General features: G+C 42.9%; 1 protein-coding gene across 3 annotated transcripts in view; it reads right to left on the reverse strand.

Moving 5' to 3' along the window:
* RNLS (renalase, FAD dependent amine oxidase) overlaps window positions 1-17421 on the reverse strand; it is a 572873-nt gene that overhangs the window by 525947 nt on the left and 29505 nt on the right. For all 3 annotated transcript variants that reach the window (XM_029609826.1, XM_029609825.1, XM_029609824.1), the window contains exons 2-3: window positions 8418-8523; window positions 2693-2835 (exon numbers count right to left, since the gene is read on the reverse strand). In XM_029609826.1, coding sequence (XP_029465686.1) covers window positions 2693-2835; window positions 8418-8523 — 249 coding nt within the window. The remainder of the gene's footprint in view (window positions 1-2692; window positions 2836-8417; window positions 8524-17421) is intronic.

Genomic DNA, 17421 nt, shown 5'->3' on the forward strand with positions numbered 1-17421 from the left:
TGGCTGAGGCATTGATTAATAAACCTCGACAGGTCTTGGGGTCACCATCATAACGAGGTGGCATGACAAATACAGAGTAACTACTGGTGGAGCAAAAGCTGGTTCCAGGGTCAGTGGTAAAGCAGGGGCAGGTGAGGCAGTGGGCATGGTTGTCTGAAAGTTATTTATGCAGGGAGGGTAAGGTCTTGCAGAAGTCCAGTAATGTGTTCCAAGTGATGCTGCTGCATTTGGACAATCTGTGCCAGGCCCTCCAAGAACTCAGGTAGGGGCGCATCAGCAGACTTCATGGTTTCAACAAATTGTCACTTTTCAGGATGGTGAGCCCTTGGACCACTGTCAGATTGGCACAGCCTAGTAGAGATGTGAATCGGAACCAGAATCGGTTCGGATTTCAGTTCCAATTCACATCTCTACAGCCTAGTGCATGAGAGCATGAACTATGCCCCGGCAGGCAGTGGCTCATGTGTTGCCAGCTACAGTCAGGACAGCCAACATCTAGGCAGAAACGGAAGGCAGGCTAAGATCAGAACAGGCAGTGTTCAAGCAGAGATGAGACAGGCTAATGCCAAGGCTGGCAGAGTTCAAGCAAAGACAAGAAGACAAGATGAAGTCAGGGCAGGCAGCACGTGAAACAACAACAAAGGTCAGGCCGGGTCAACAAAAAGAAGTCAGTCCAAGGTGGATGAAAAGCAGGGCAGAAAGAACCAGGGCAGGCAAAAAGACAAGAGCAAAGCAAGGGGGGAAGCAGGCAAGGTCTGGAACAAAAGCAAGAACATAACAAACAGGCAGGCACACAAGCAGGAATAGGAGTCAGGAACAGGAATGACAACAACACCCAGGCAGAGGAATCCACTACAAGACCTGTTGCTGAGGCACTTGTTAGGTGCTCTAAGCTTCCTTATTTCTCAAAGCAGCAATGATGTCATCAGTCAGTGCCACAGTAAATCCCAGATTAGGGCCTATAAAGGCTCAGAGATTGCGGTGTTCCTCCTAATCAGAGCCACTGGATGCAACACATTGCTGGAAGCTGTCAGAGGATCCTGCAGCCGAAAGGTGCTGCGGGGAAGTAGGGGGCGTTATAGTGGCATGCCCAAAGTTCTAGAAATTTAGAGATAAAAGTTCTTTAACAGACTCCATCTGATAATATCATCCACTAGTGAGGACTGCCATCCTGCTTGTTGGAGAATTTTGAGGTTTCAGTGGATTAATTATTAAACCTTTTTTTTTTTTTTCTTCAAGGACAATCCAAAGTGGATCCAAAAATTCAAAGCAAATTATTTCAGATCAGTGGATCCACTACTGGGTTTTTGGATTTCCTTTGATCCAGTGAATCTGGATGAAATCCAAAAAGTCCATCAAATATAAAGCATGATTTCCCTTGTTTTAAGTTCACCTTTGAATAGCTCACACATCTCTAGCAAAGAATTCCATTAAGGGAGATTGCTGACATTAAAAAAATCGAATCTGCAAAATCTTATTCACTTAGACCTCTATTTGTGAAATTTGGAGTGAACACAATCATATATACAGAAGTAAATGTCTGACACAAAGTGTCAAATGACCTCTGAACTGGCCCAAATATTTACATAGGCAGCATCAGAAGAAAAAATGCGGCTGCTAAGGACCTCCAGATATTCACCATTTGCATAGCTCAGGAATTTTTCAGAATGAAGATCTGGGCAATGTTCATGAAAGTGAAATTTGTTTGTATGACTCAATGATTTATCGTCTGACAAAAAGTATTCTTTCCCTTGCCCTAACAATGAGGTGCAGCAGTTTATGAAATAAAATATTTTTAGTACTGAGATAAAAGAGCAAAAGTGAAAAAAAAAGAGATAGACTGAACTAAAAAAACAGCGTAAAATGAGTAGAAAGAGAAACAAATAACCATGAACATACATTAGAATCTCAAGCAACTGATTTACTAAGCTTTTCCTGATAGATGCAGAAGGGGAGAAAAGATTCATGGGCCAATGCAATACAGTGTGCTCAGCCCAGCCGAGCACACTGGTTAACCCGTGGTTGGATGCGCGTCCACAATCCCTTATGCTATAAAGGGATTAGCATGTCCAAAACACGCGTCCAACCCACCACGAAGCTAATAGCACTCATCACATGTAAATTCATGTTGATGGGGCTCTTAACTATTACCTCCCAATGCGAAAAAAAAATATACACTCGACACGCACATTTTTACCCTCAGAAATTAACAACTGCCCCGGAGCTCTTAAAGTTGACAGAAAAGCAGAAAATACTGCTTCTGTCTTAATATTGAGGTGATATTAAGTCAGAGGAACTGAAGAAAGGAGTTAGATTTAAAAAAAAAAAAAAAAGTGTGCCGGCAGTCAGGTTAGCAAAAGGGACGCTTGTAAAATTGAGCGTCCGTTATCCTAACTCACTAATAGCCACCTCTTCTGGGCACCCACTGTCGAGGAGGCGCTAGGGATGCACAGTTTCCCCTAGCACCTCCTTTTTACCGTGGCAGCCTACTTACATATTGCATCGGGTGTCCCGGTGAGGTCGATCAGCGCGCTTAGGAGAGCTGGTGCTCAATCATGAGCGCCCGTTTTCTGCGCAACAATATTGCATTGGCCTGCTAGTGAAAAAGGCCCCGGATAAGCACTAAAAGCTTCTTGGGTGAGAGCAAGTGGAAAGGCAGCACTATTAAAATCTTGATATGCAGAAACAATACCTGATTCTTTTAGGTAATGATTAACAATTGACGATGCCCCCCGAGGTGTCACATAATTGTGGCTTCCTTCCTTCAAGGACATGCCTTTCACTGGAGCGCTTAGTGGTGTACAAATACCATGTGCCAACAGTTCATCATAGAATCTAAAATAAATAAAAAGGCACATAGTAAATATAAATGTGAAGGGAACCTATATTGTTCAAATCATTAATGTAGAAAGGGCCCCAATCATTTAATATGTGACCTATACATTCATCCCACATATCTTAAATTCACTTTACACAATTTTCCCCAACCCATCACCGATAGCTAATTATATTAAGATATGACATAATCATAACACTTACTAACAAAAATAATCTAGCTGTTCATCTATAAGTAACTACTTTTTCTTCACAATCCCTACAAGGGTCCCTTGTTTCACCACCCACAGTGGCTTCTTCAGGAGACAATATATATGAAGAATGTTTTAATATGCAGGGGCTTTTTCAGGGAATGATATATAAAGTGACAGATTTAATATGAAGGATAACATCCAAACTTAATCAAATGAGCCTATGGAACAAATTTCTTCACTTGCAATTATGGATGTCTGTCGTTTCAACCCTACAAAGCAAATATGCCCAGAAGTTTGACAGAATTCATCTGTGTTATAAAACCACATTCTAGAATCAGCAACAACAGCAATAAAAGTTAATGGATTGCCATAAACTCATGCATGAGACATCGTTGCCATATAGGGCACACAAGAGCTCTGCTCACAGCAGGCATTAACAATTTTAAGCATATAAATCATAAAAAAGCGCAGTGCAGACAATAACAATTAAACAGGCAATATTTGCTGTCATGTCACAAACTACTGCCATCTGAGAAGCAAACAAATGACTAATAAGTTACATAAGACTGAGAAGAAAGGAAAGCTACTTATTTAAACAATTCTATTCTAAATGCTGCCTATCAAATAAAGATATCACCGATTATAAATGGCAGCCTCACAATGATGCACTGGAACAGGGCAACATGAAGCTCACAGTGTTCAGAATTTCCCAGTATCTGTGGGGCACTGATGGACGGATTCACTATTCATCTTCCAGGAAAAGACAAGTCAGTGTCTTGTGTGAAATATTACTCCTTTTCAGAGCACTTAGTCAACCATTTCCAAAATAGCAAGTTATATAAAAGTAAATGAGGTATAAGAAGCTACAGGATTACTGCGCATACATGGATAAAGTCTTCATGTTCTAGCAACTAATTGTTAGTTTTTACAAAGTTGAAGCAATAAAGAAAAATATCATTTGTGCACTATATCCCTCAATCTCCATCTCCAAGTGTTCTTTTCCAATTTAACTTATGGTTGGAGTTAATTTAAAACAAGAATTTAAACAATGCAAAACACTTTCAAAATTTAAATCAGATATAAGAACATAAGACAGTCAAAGCCAGACCAAAGGTCCATCAAATCTAGCAGATCCCAATGGGTAGATCCATTATAGATTTATGGTGCGATTGCACTTTGAGTACTGGGTCCACTTCTGGTTGCCCCATCTCAAAAAAGATATAGTGGAACTAGAAAAGGTTCAGAGAAGGGTAACAATTATGTTAATGGGGATGGAATAGCTCTTTTATGAAGGAAGGCTGAGCAGGTAAGGGCTCTTTGGCTTGCAGAAAATACGAAAGAGGGATATGATAGATATTTATAAAATCATGAGTGGGGGGGGGGACAGGACAGATAAGCAAGTTTGCTTACCATAAACGGTGTTTCCGTAGATAGCAGGATGAATTAGCCATGCTGTCATGGAATCTGTCAATCAGGTCCGGGAGGCAGAGCTTGTCAAAGCAGAGATTAGAGTTTTGCTCTCTGCGGCTGCGCGTGTGTTCCCGCGCAGGAAAGTAACGGAATTTCCTCAGTCTGTGATTAAGCTGAAGTGTAGTCAAAGACTAGGTGACTGCCAGGGAGGAGGGTGGGTCAGCATGGCTAATTCATCCTGCTATCTACGGAAACACCGTTTACGGTAAGCAAACTGCTTTTTCCCGTCGATAGCAGGGCTGAATTAGCCATGCTGTCATGGGAGTCCCAAGCTCCCGATCACATTGTTTATGATATATATATTTGTATGTGATCTTTGGCAGTGTGGCGGTCACCGCGGATATGAGGATAGAGATTGCAGGATTGCCTGCCCTGTCTTCGCATCAGTGGCTGCCTGTTGATCAAGGCAGTAGTGAGATGTGAAGGTATGAAGTGATGACCATGTAGCTGCCTTACAAATGACTATGGGTTGCACATTCTTTAGGTGTGCCAATGAGGCTGCTACTGCTCTGACTTGGTGAGCTTTAGGCTCTGAATGTAGTTGTAGTTTCTGTTTGTCGCAACAGAACTTGATGCACTGCGCTATCCAGCTGGAGATGGTGCGTTTAGCTACTGGTAATCCAGGTGCCTTTGGGTCAAAGGAGACAAAGAGTTGAGAAACTCGGGAGTCCGAGTTTGTTCTCTCTTTGTAGTATGCTAAGGCTCTTTTGCAATCTAGTGTATGTAGTAGTTTTTCCCTATCATGTGTGTGAGGTTTAGGGAAAAAGGTGGGTAATTCCATGGTCTGATTGAGATGGAATTGCGAAACCACTTTTGGTAGGAAGGATGGGTGAGTTCGGAGAACTACCTTTTGGTGATGAAATTGTAAATATGGAGAATAATGGACCAAGGCCTGTAATTCACTATCTCTTCATGCCGATGTTACTGCAACCAGGAATACAACTTCCCGTGTGAGGTATTTAATATGTGCCGAGTCCATGGGTTCAAACGGGAAAAGCATGAGCTGTTCCAGAACTATGTTGAGGTTCCACGGAACTGGAGGCTTAGAGATCGGAGGACGAAGGTGAGTTAACCCCTTGATGAAACGAGATAGTAAGGGGTGATTGGAAATAGGAATATTGTTAAGTGGTCTGTGATATGCCGCTATGGCACTGAGATGAACTCTAATGGATGAGGTTGCAAGACCAGCTGTGTACAGTGTATGTAGATAATCAATGAGTATCTCAGGTGAACAGTCTAATGGTGGTACCCCGTTAGAAGTGCACCAGGTCGAGTATCGTTTCCATTTATATCTATAGTTTTTCCTTGTTGAGAGTTTCCTGGATTCTAGCAAAATAAATTGTGCCGAAGTGGAAACTCCCTGTTCTGTTAAAAGGAGCCTCTCAATCTCCACGCTGTCAAATGGAGAGATGAGTGCAGCGGGTGTAGAAGCGTCCCTTGATCTTGGCAGAGATCTTGTCGATTCGGTAATCGAATTGGATCCATGATGGATAGTCGGAGAAGGAAATTGTACCACGGTTGCCTCGGCCAGGCCGGGGCGATGAGTATCAGTTGAGCTTTGTCTGCTATGCACTTTTGAATTGTCCTTGTTATGAGTGGTATGGGAGGAAAGGTGTATAGGAGGCCTGTCGTCCACAGAATAAGGAAGGCATCTTGAACGATCCTAAATTGGCTTGGTCTTATCGAGCAGAATTTGGGAACTTGAGCATTGATCTCCATTGCAAAGAGATGTATCGAAGGTGTCCCCCACTGCATGAATATGTCTTGGGCTATTTCTGTATTGAGTGCCCATTCATGAGGGTGAAAGATGAGGCTTAACCTGTCCGCTATTGTATTTGCCACGCCTGGTAGGTAAGTTGCTTGCAGATATATGCAATTTCTGTGAGCGTGTTCAAGATTGTCAGGGTCTCCTTGGAGAGGGACCAAGAACCGGACCCTCCTTGTTTGTTGATGTAAAACATTGCCACTTGATTGTCCGTGTAGATCATGACCCTGCAGCCCTTCAGGTGGTCTTGGAACACATGTAATGCATTTCGAATTGCTCTGCGTTCCAATAAATTTATTTGCAGGTTCTGTTCCGAGATTGTCCATAACCCTTGTGTTTCGTAAATTTCAAGGTGTGCACCCCAGCCCTTGCGAGACGCATCTGTGGTTAAGACTGCGTTGTAAGGAGGGGAACTGAACAATGATCCCTTGGACAGGGTGGATTCCAGGAGCCACCATGTTATGTCCTTTCTCATCTCGGAGGTCAATGATACCTTCTGTGTCAATGGTTGCGAGTGTTGTTTCCATTGACGTTTCAAGTTCCATTGCAGGTGTCTCATGTGTACCTGGTGTTGGGAACCGTGAAAATAGCTGCCGCCATGTGGCCTAGGACTACTAAAATGATGCCCTCTTTTTTGAGGGAGCCGGTAAGATAGCGGAGCCAGGTGACAAGTGAGCCTCCGAAGGTTCCGGTGAGGCAAAAAGTTCTTGAAGCCTGTAGGCCCGTTGTTTCAGGGCTCTCGGAGATATCCTTGAACAAAATTCACAATCCTCACGATTGTGATCTGGCCCCAGGCATCGGTAACACCGGTCATGACCATCTGTGACCGACATTACCTTGCCGCAGTTACAGGGTTTAAACTCCAATTTTGACATTTAATTTTTTTTTTTTTTGCTAAGGAGAAGAACAGCTCCGCGTGCGATCCGCGCGCGGAAAGAACAGGAGATTCCGTTACTTTCCTGCACGGGAACACACGCGCAGCAGCAGAGAGCAAAACTCTAATCTCTGCTTTGACAAGCTCCGCCTCCCGGACCTGATTGACAGATCCCATGACAGCATGGCTAATTCAGCCCTGCTATCGACCGGAAAAAATAGAGAACACTTATTTACCCTTTCAAATACGGTATGATTAGGGACATGCCATGAAACTAATATATAACAGATTTAAAACAAATCATATATAGTATTTTTTCTCTCAATGCACAATCAAGGTTTGGAATTTGTTACAGGGGGATGCAGTCAAGGTATGTAGCATAGCTAGTTTTAAATGGGGTTTGGACAAGTTCTTAGATAAGTCCATAAACAATTTTGAGCCAGGTAGACTTGGGAAAGTCTCTGCTTATCCCAGGGACTGAGCAACAAGGAAAGAGTCATTATGGTATTTTCAACTTTATCTTTCTTTCCTTTTCAAATCATTTCTAGCATTCTATTTGCTTTTTTGACCACCAACACACATTGAGCTGAGGGTTTCAATGTATTGTGACAATGACTCCAAGATCATTTTCTGGAGTAGTGATTCAGCAGTGTACACCCATACCTAAGATTATTTCTCCCTATGTGAATCACTTTGCCCTTGTCCACATTAAATTTCATCTGCCATTTGGATACCCAGTTCCCCAGTCTTGCAAAGTCCTTCTGCAGTTCCTCTTAGTCCATTTATGTTTTAACTACTTTGAAAATTTTCTTAACATCTACAAATTTGATCAAATCACTCATTACTCCATTTTCCAGATCATTAATGAATAAGTTAAATCAAACCATACAGATCCCTAAGGCACTCCATTATCTACATCTTTCCACTAGGAAAACTAAAATTGGAATCTTTTTATATTTATAACTTTTTGGAAGTTTACCGGTTTTGCTGGAGTATAATAACCCTGATTGTTGTGAAATTCCTCCTGACTAGTTGGGGGATTGCTGGTATGTGTGGTACTGCTGAAAATTATTAAATATTTGTGTGAAAATATTTTCTGTATATTCATTAAATATTTTTTAGTGCACTTTAATTATTTTGTTTTATACTACCAAAGATTAAAAATAGACTGTACACATTGTTTTGTGTTGAGTTCTGTGGTTACAAAGATTATGCGTCATTACCACTTCTAAATGTTTTAAAGCTGCAGACTAAAGAATGATAACTGTTTATAACTTACCTTTGATGTTTTTTTGCATAACCAGGGTTTGCACTGATGTATTTTACTCCTAGATCCGCTGTAACATTGGGATTATTGGGACTTCTGGTTGTAGCCATTCTTCCTCCTTTTATATCAGAAGTACATATTGCATTTAATGGAAATTTTAATAAACATGTATAAGCTTTCAAACAGTCACTGTGTGTTCTCATGGGTGATACTCTTTTTTTTTTCCAAAGCTAGTTACGTATGCACAACTTTTTTAAAATAAGAATTTACAATAAAAAGGCTTCAGAATAAGCAACATTTCTGTTTCTAATCACTCTCCCTGGATCTCTCAATATTCACTTCCACATTCAAAACACAGGCAGCCTGTCTGGTGGTGCTGCTACTGCTTAAGTTGTCATGGCTGCTTCTAGGTGGCCAATGGTGCATAGCACAGTTACCGCCTTTGGCCTCTCATTTCTAGTTTTTATTTGAAACAGAAGTCTCAACTTCTAGCCATCCAGACCTAACATAGAAACATAGAAATGATTGTAGAAAAGGACCAAATGGTCCATCCAGTTTTCCCAGTGTTAGGATTTGTTGGTATGTGGGCCCTGGGTCGAGGTGAAAGATGGTACTGCCCACAGGGAGGAGCCCTGTGAGCCTCACTGTCAGGAGGCGAGGTCTCAGCTGACGTCAGGCACAGATAGCTTACTAGAGTCTTTATTAAAGAAGTAGAGTGGCACTGCCTGCGAAGCGGGGAGTGCAGGAGAAAGTCACTCAGGCACAAGGGTGCCACAGAGTCTGTGAAGTGGGGAATACCCAAGGAGGATACCTCAGATGAGATGATACGGCAATGGTCCGACGAGCGGGGTACACCAGTGAGGCTCCTCAGTAGAGATGATACAGTAGTGGTCTGCGGAGCGGGGTACACCATCTCTACTGAGGGTTCCTCAGTAGAGATGAAACAGCAGGTCTGCAAAGCGGGGTACACCGATGAGGTTTCCTCACTAGAGATGATACAGATGGTCCGTAGACAGAGTACTCACAATAGCAATGGTTCCAGGTGAAGCCACGGGGAACAGGGCAGGCAGCAATCCAAAGTGTAAGGCCTTCCGAGGAGCAGATAGCCAGAGACGAGGAAGGGCCCCCAAGGAGCAGGTACCCGGGACGTCTCACGCCGAAGAAGCAGGAACTGGAATGGAAGTCCATAGTGAGCGAAGCGGAATCAGCAATGAGGGAACTCGTTGCCAAGTAGTAGGAAGACAGGGCCAGCTGGCTTAAGAGTCCGTGAAGATTGATGTCATCCAGGAGGGACGCCCCTGAGGATCCCGCCATGACGTGCTTAAGACTGGCCCCAGAGCGTGCACGCATGCCTAAGGAACTCCGAGGGCAAGATGGCGGTCAGCAGTGTCCACACTGACCAGGGAGGCCCGGGAACAGGAGCAAGTAGGCTGGCGATAGCTGGCGGAGACGGCCAGTCCACCCAACAAAGTCCAAGCAGGGGAGCAAGTGGTGAGCAACAATGGTCGCAGCCGTCTGCGACCGACGAGCATAATACCCAATAAGCTTATGGTAGTATCTGCTGTGCCGTGTAATTTACCCCATGTTTATCTATTTCCCAGACCATAAAGGTAAGGGCCCTCATTGGCTGCTGTTTGAATCAGTTTCCCACACTAGCCCACATTGATTGCTGTTGAATCCAATTCCCTGTTATGCCTTGCTCTTGAAGCAGGGAGCAATGTTTGAGTTGCATCAAAGTATCAGTCGTATTGGTTAAGCATAGTAACTGCCACATCAGCAAGTTACCCCCATACTTGCTCTTCAGTCCGTAAAAATCAGAGCCCTCAGTTGCTGAATGAATCCAATTCCCCTTTCCCCCCTGCCGTTGAAGCAGAGAGCAATAATGGGGTTGCATCAACAGTATTAAGGCTTATTGGTTAATGGTAATAACTGCTGCACCATGAAGTTACTCCAAGCACTCTTTTCTTCATTTCCATCCTTTAGTCTTTAGGGATCCACAGTATTTATCTCATGCCCTTTTGAATTCTTTCACTATTTTGGTTTTCAGCACCTCCTCAGAAGGGTATTCCAGGCAACCACTCTCTCTATGAAGAAATATTTTCTCACGTTGGTTCTGAGGCGTCTTCTTGGAGTTTAATTTTGTGACCCCTAGTTCTACTGATTTCTTTCCAATGGAAAAGGTTAGACATTTGCACATAATTAAAACCTTTTAGGTATCTGAATGTCTGTATCATGTCACCCCTGTGCCCGATCTCTTCCAGGGTATACATATTCATATTCCATCTCTCCTCATAGGTTTTCTGATACTGACCCCACACCATTTTGGTAGCTCTTCTCTGGAACGCCTCCTTCCTGTCTCTATCCCTTTTGAGATAAGGGCTCCAGAACTGAACACAATACTCCAGATGAGGCCAAACCAAGGATCTGTACAAGGACATCACCACCTCCATTTTTTTTTACTGGCTATTCCTCTCTCTATGCAGCCCAGAATTCTTCTGGTTTTAGCTATTGCCTTGTCACACTGCATCACCATCTTCAGATCACCAGAAACTATCACCCCAAGATTCCGCTCTTGGTCTGTGCACATCAGCATTTCCCCCATCTCATAGCACTCTTTTGGATTATCGCATTCCAGATGCATGACTCTGCACTTCTTGGCATGGAATCCCAGCTGCCAAATCTTCGACTATTTATTTTATTTATTTATTTATTTGTTCAACCTTATATACCGGCTTTCAAGTTCATTTCAAGGCGGTTTACATTGATTGAAATTGCTGTAGCAACCTTCAAACACATATATAGTAAAAAACATATCATTAGACATAATACATAGCTAAAATACATTGAAACCAAAGGCTAGCTGGCTAAAAATACATTAAAATTAGGCCCTTTCAAATCCCAACAATTCTACCACAACTTCCCTAATTACCCCCTTCCCTCCCCCCATCCATCTACCCTCCTCTCCCCTTCCCTCCCCCCATCCATCCACCCTCCTCCCCCCCCACCCACCCATCTCCCCTCCTTCCCTCTTCAACTCTCATCTCCTTCCTCCCCTCGTGTCTCTGTATTACTATGGTGAATGGGATCAACTATTTAAGCTAAAAGCCTGTTTGAATAGCCAGGTTTTTATCTGCTTCCTAAAGTTATAAATGTCCTCCTCTGTCCGAATCTCAGCGGGTAAGGAATTCCACATTTTTGGCCCTGCTAAAGATAGAGACCTCTCCCTCACTGAACTAAGGTGAGCCAGTTTGGGCGATGGAATGGTCAACAAAGCCTGCCCAAGGGACCTCAAATTTCGTGATGGAACGTGGATACGTAAAGAGGCATTCAGCCATTCCGAATTCGTGCCATAAATTGCTTTATGTATTAAAGTTAGGCACTTATATTGTATGCGGAACTGAACCGGCAACCAATGTAATTCCATCAGAACCGGGGAAACATGATCAAATGTTTTTGCGTCAGACAATAGCCGTGCAGCAGTATTCTGCAACAATTGCAGCGGACGAATGGTCGATGAGGGCAAACCTAACCATAGGGCATTACAATAATCTAACTTGGGTAGAATTAATGCCTGGACTACAATCCGGAAATCATTTGAGTGCAATAGTGGTTTTAATCTCCTTAGCACTTGTAATTTGTGAAAACCGTCTTTTAGGATAGCCTTCACAGAAGTTTTCATATTAAGCTCAGAGTCCAGCATACACCCTAAATCTCTCACCTCATATTGAATTTTATAAGAAGGGAGACAGTTGAGAATATCCTTCTCTACTTTCTCTGTTACCTTGTTACCGATAAAGAGTATTTCGGTTTTTGAGTTGTTTAGCGCCAATGACATATGTGTGAGAAGTTGGTTTATTGATTGATAATAGACATCCCAAAGTTTCAATGTGTCTAACAAAGAGTCTTTTATGGGTATCAATATCTGGATATCGTCCGCAAATACGTAATGTACCAACCCCAGGCCCGCTAAGAATCTACATAATGGGGCCATATAAATATTAAATAAAGTTGGTGAGAGGGAAGAACCCTGAGGGACTCCGGTATGAAGATCAAATACCTCGGATTCAACTGTTCCCAATTTAACAACGTACGATCTATTGGCAAGAAATGATTTAAACCAATCTAATGTTTTGTCCTGAAGACCCACTTCGCTCAATCTAGAGATAAGTACTTCATGATTGATGGTGTCAAACGCCGCTGATATATCCAACAGAATCAATAGATAGGAGGTGTTCTGATCGAAACCTCTTTGTACGGTGTCAAGTAGTGAGATTAGCAGGGTCTCTGTATTCTGAGCTTTCCGAAATCCATACTGGGCCGGAAAAAGCAGCTGATGTTCTTCTAGGTGGTCCATTAACTGTCGGTTGACCACGTTTTCAATCAATTTGGCCACGAATGGGAGTATTGTGATCGGTCTGTAGTTTGTCAAGATTTCTGGATCCAGATTAGTTTTCTTCAAAATAGGTTTCACCATTGCACGTTTCAGACTATCTGGAAATGTGCCTTCTTCTAATGATAAATTAACAATATCAGCTAGTGGTTTGGCTATAATATCACACACAACCTTCAAGTGATTAATCGGCATTTTATCCATGGAGTGGTTAGCCTGTGTCATTTTTTTTATTAAATTTGCTATTTCTAGCGATGAAATGGAATCAAATGTTGACCAATTCACAGATGGATTACTAGGTAGAACAATGTTTTGTGGGGTCTGTGTATTGAGATTTTTTAATACGGTTTGAATTTTTTCCTTAAAGAAAGAGGCAAATTCATTACTCTTATTTTTTAAGTTATTACCCCAATTAGCTACATTGCCTCTAATATTGGTCAATTCTGATACATATTGAAACAAAATCCTAGGATTAAATTGAAATTTATGTATCCTATCTGAGAAGAAATTTCGTTTGGCCGTGTTAATTGATTCTCTATAGTTGTGCAGGGCCATTCTATAATTTACTTGTGAAACTTCGTCTCGGTGTTTCCGCCAAATTCTTTCCACTTTCCTCAGTCCTCTTTTTAGCTCTTTTAAATGAGAGGAAAACCACGGAGCTCTGTGTTTACCTTGAAGAGGAATCAATTTTTTTACAAGAGGACACAGTTTATTTGCTAACTCCAGCATAATTGAGTTCCATGATTTAACTGCGTCCAAAGTATTAGATCTATCAAGAGATAATAAAGCTTCCGGGAAGTTGGCAATAAGATCCTCACTATTACAAGCCTTTTTAACTTCAATCTCTATTTTATTATCTGGTAGCGTCTCAACCTGAGGCCTTTTTAGGGAAAGACCGGCAGTAACTAAATAGTGGTCCAACCATGGTACTGGTAGACTACTAGGTACTACATTGACCATTAGGGTATCATTTAAAAACACCAAATCCAAAGTATGGCCCGCTTTATGCGTGGGAGCATTAATAATCTAAGTGAAACCTAATGCTTCTAGCGTATTTAAGAAAATCTCACAATTGGCTGAGCGTGGCCACAAATCCACATGTAAATTAAAATCTCCCATAATAATTGTAGGAATCTTGGTGTCAATCGTAGATGAAAGCAGTTCTATAAGGGGAGAACTATTATGCTCTAATAGGCCCGGAGGTGTATATACCAGGCAGATTTGTAATAGGCTTGATTTAAATAGTGCAACTTCATATCGTGCAGCTATATTGATTTTTTGTTGGGACAGATGGTAAGTTTTATTCACTAAGGGGCGGATTTTCAGAGCCCTGCTCGCGTAAATCCGCCCAAAACCGGGCGGATTTACGCGAGCAGGGCCCTGCGCGCCGGTGAGCCTATTTTACATAGGCTCACCGGCGCGCGCAGAACCCCGGGACTCGCGTAAGTCCCGGGGTTTTCGGAGTGGGCGTGTCGGGAGGCGTGTCGGGGGCGGGGCCGGAGCGCGCGGCGTTGCGGGGGCGTGTCGGCAGCGTTTTGGGGGCGGGTACGGGGGCGTGGCTACGGCCCGGGGCGTGGCCGCGCCCTCCGTACCCGCCCCCAGGTCGCGGCCCGGCGCGCAGGAGGCCCGCTGGCGCGCGGGGATTTACGCCTCCCTCTGGGAGGCGTAAATCCCCCGACAAAGGTAGGATGGGGGTTTAGACAGGGCCGGGCGGGTGGGTTAGGTAGGGGAAGGGAGGGGAAGGTGAGGGGAGGGCAAAGGAAAGTTCCCTTCTAGGCCGCTCCGATTTCGGAGCGGCCTAGGAGGGAACGGGGGTAGGCTGCGCGGCTCGGCATGCGCAGGCTATACGAAATCGATAGCCTTGCGCGCGCCGATCCAGGATTTTAGCCGATACGCGCGACTACGCGCGTATCTACTAAAATCCAGCGTACTTTTGTTTGCGCCTGGAGCGCAAACAAAAGTAGGCTGTTCGCGCTCGTCTGAAAATCTACCCCTAATAATAGTAAGCCCCCTCCTTTTTTTATCTATCCTAGGACAAGAAAAAATATCATAATCTGTATGGGGTAGCTGATTAATAAGTACTGTATCAGAAGGCCTTAACCACGTCTCCGTAATACCACAGATATCAGGTTTCTGATCCTTAAGATGATCCAGAACGACCGGAATCTTTTTACTAATCGATTGGATGTTAACCAAAGACAAAGATAACATTGTTAATGTTATAATTTTGTGATTAGGAATGACAGGCACTTGGGTCAGGTAACGCTGGGTAGGTCTTTTCCGTTTCTGATCTTGGCGCGCTATATCTCTGTTACAGTTAATCCTAGCTACTCTTCAAGCCTTTGTAAATCAATTTTCATTCTTTCTACTCCTTCAGGTGTGTCCACTCTATTGCAGATCTTGGTATCAACTGCAAATATACAAACTTTTCCTTCTATCCCTTCCGCATTGTTGCTCACAAAGATGTTGAACAGAGTTGGACCCAATACCAATCCCTGTGGCTCTCCACTTAACACGGCTCTCTCTTCAGAGTAGGTTACATTTACCATTACATGCTGTCTCCTATCAGTCAACCAGTTTGTAATCCACTTCACCACCTTAGCCCTCCCTCTGAAGCTTCTCATTTTGTTCATAAGCCTCCTATGCGGATCGGTATAAAAAACTTTGCTGGAATCCAAATAGATCACATCGCGTGCTTTTCCTTGATCCAATTCTCTAGTCACCCAATCAAAAAAATCAATCAGATTTGTCTGACAGGACCTTTCACTGGTGAATCCATGCTGCCTCAGGTCTAGCAATTTACTGGATTGTAGATAATTCAGTATCCTTTCTTTCAGTAGTGTCTCCATTAATTTTCTCACCACCAAAGTGATGCTAACCAGTCTGTAGTTTCCAGCCTCCTCTCTGCTAATACTCTTATGAAGCAGGACCACAACCGCTCTTCTCCAGTTTCGCAGCACCACTCCCATTTTCAAGGATCTATTGAAAAGGTCATTTTGTGGCCCCACCAGGACATCTCTGAGTTCTCGGAGTATCCTGGGATGTACCTCATCCAGCCCCATGGACTTGTCCACATTCAGTTTTCCTAGCTCTTTCCATACATATTTTTCTGTAAAAGGAGTTGTGTCTAGCCCATTCCTTTCTATGGTCTTGTCAACCAGCAACGGTCCTTCTCCAGGGTCTTCTTTAGTGAACACAGAAGTGAAGTATTGGTTTAATATTACCACCATTTCTTTGTCTGTCTCAGCACATTGTCCCTCGTCACCTTTCAGTTTCACTATACATACCACTTTGGGCTTTCCTTCTCTCTCTTAAATATCTGAAAATGTTTTGTTACTTCTCTTTATCTCTTGGGTAATCTTTCTTTCTTCTGCTTGACCGTTTGCTTTTCTGATTTCCTTCTTAGTCTCCTTCATTTTCACTAGGTATTGTTCCCTATTTTCCTCTTTTTGGGATCCTTTATACTTCCTGAACGCTGATCTTTTTGCCTTTACTTTTGCAGCCACCTCCTTTGAAAAACAAATTGGTTTCTTTTTCCTTGAACTTTTGTTTACTTTTCTCACATATAGATTTGTTGCCTTTGTAATAGCTCCTTTTAATTTAGCCCACTGTTGTTCCATCTTGTCCATTTTCTCTCAGTCTTCTAGTTCTTCCTCCAGGTACATCTCCATTTTGTCAAAATCCGTATATTTGAAATTCAAAACTCAAGTCTTCGTGTGACTTCTTTGCTTCTTATTCACAATATCAAACCATACCATCTGTTGATCCCTTGTCCAGACATTATAGACAATATCCCCATTTATGAGCACTAGCACCAGGATTACACCATCCCTCATGGGATCCAATACCATTTATTTGAACATAGCCCCTTGGAGGGTATCCACTATCTCTCTACTTCTCATAGATTTCACAGGAGGGATACTCCAGTCTACATACGGCAGATTAAAATCTCCAATGAGCAACACTTCTCCCTTCTTTCCCATCTTTTCGATGTCTTTAATCATATCTCTGTCCAGCTCTTCTGTCTGAATTGAAGCAATGTAGATGGACGCATCATCATCTTTTTTTAGGCTAGCCCATAATGCTTCTTCCCTACCCCATGTCCCTTGCATTTCAATTGCTTGGATATTGCTTCTGACATAAAGTGTTACTCCTCCTCTTTTCCTGTCCTCTCTGACCTTCTTTAATAAGTTATAGCCTGGGATGGTTATGTCCCAGTCATGTGACTCCATAAACCATGTTTCTGTAACAGCAACAATGTTCAGATCCGCTTCCACCATTAGAGCCTGCAGGTCTGGGATTTTATTACCCAGACTACGAGCATTTGTGCTCATAGCTTTCCAGCTTATCTCCTTCAGGTTACTGCTCTTTTTGGACTTCTTTTGTGCCTTATTCAGCTGACTTTTGTTATCCCCTTCACCCGTATCTTTGAGATTTGGGGGGGGGGGGGGGTGACATCCAATTTCCTTCTGCCACCCCAGTGCTCTAGTTTAAATGCCTTATGGCATAGGATTTGAATTTATCATGTAGGATTTTTTTCCTGCCACAGAGAGATGTAAGCCATCTTTGACATAGAGCCTTTTACTGTTCCATACATGGCCCCAGCCCCCAATATAGCCAAAACTT

The sequence above is a fragment of the Rhinatrema bivittatum genome, chromosome 7 (genome assembly GCF_901001135.1).
Source record: "Rhinatrema bivittatum chromosome 7, aRhiBiv1.1, whole genome shotgun sequence".
In the NCBI taxonomy this organism is placed as follows: Eukaryota; Metazoa; Chordata; class Amphibia; order Gymnophiona; family Rhinatrematidae; genus Rhinatrema; species Rhinatrema bivittatum.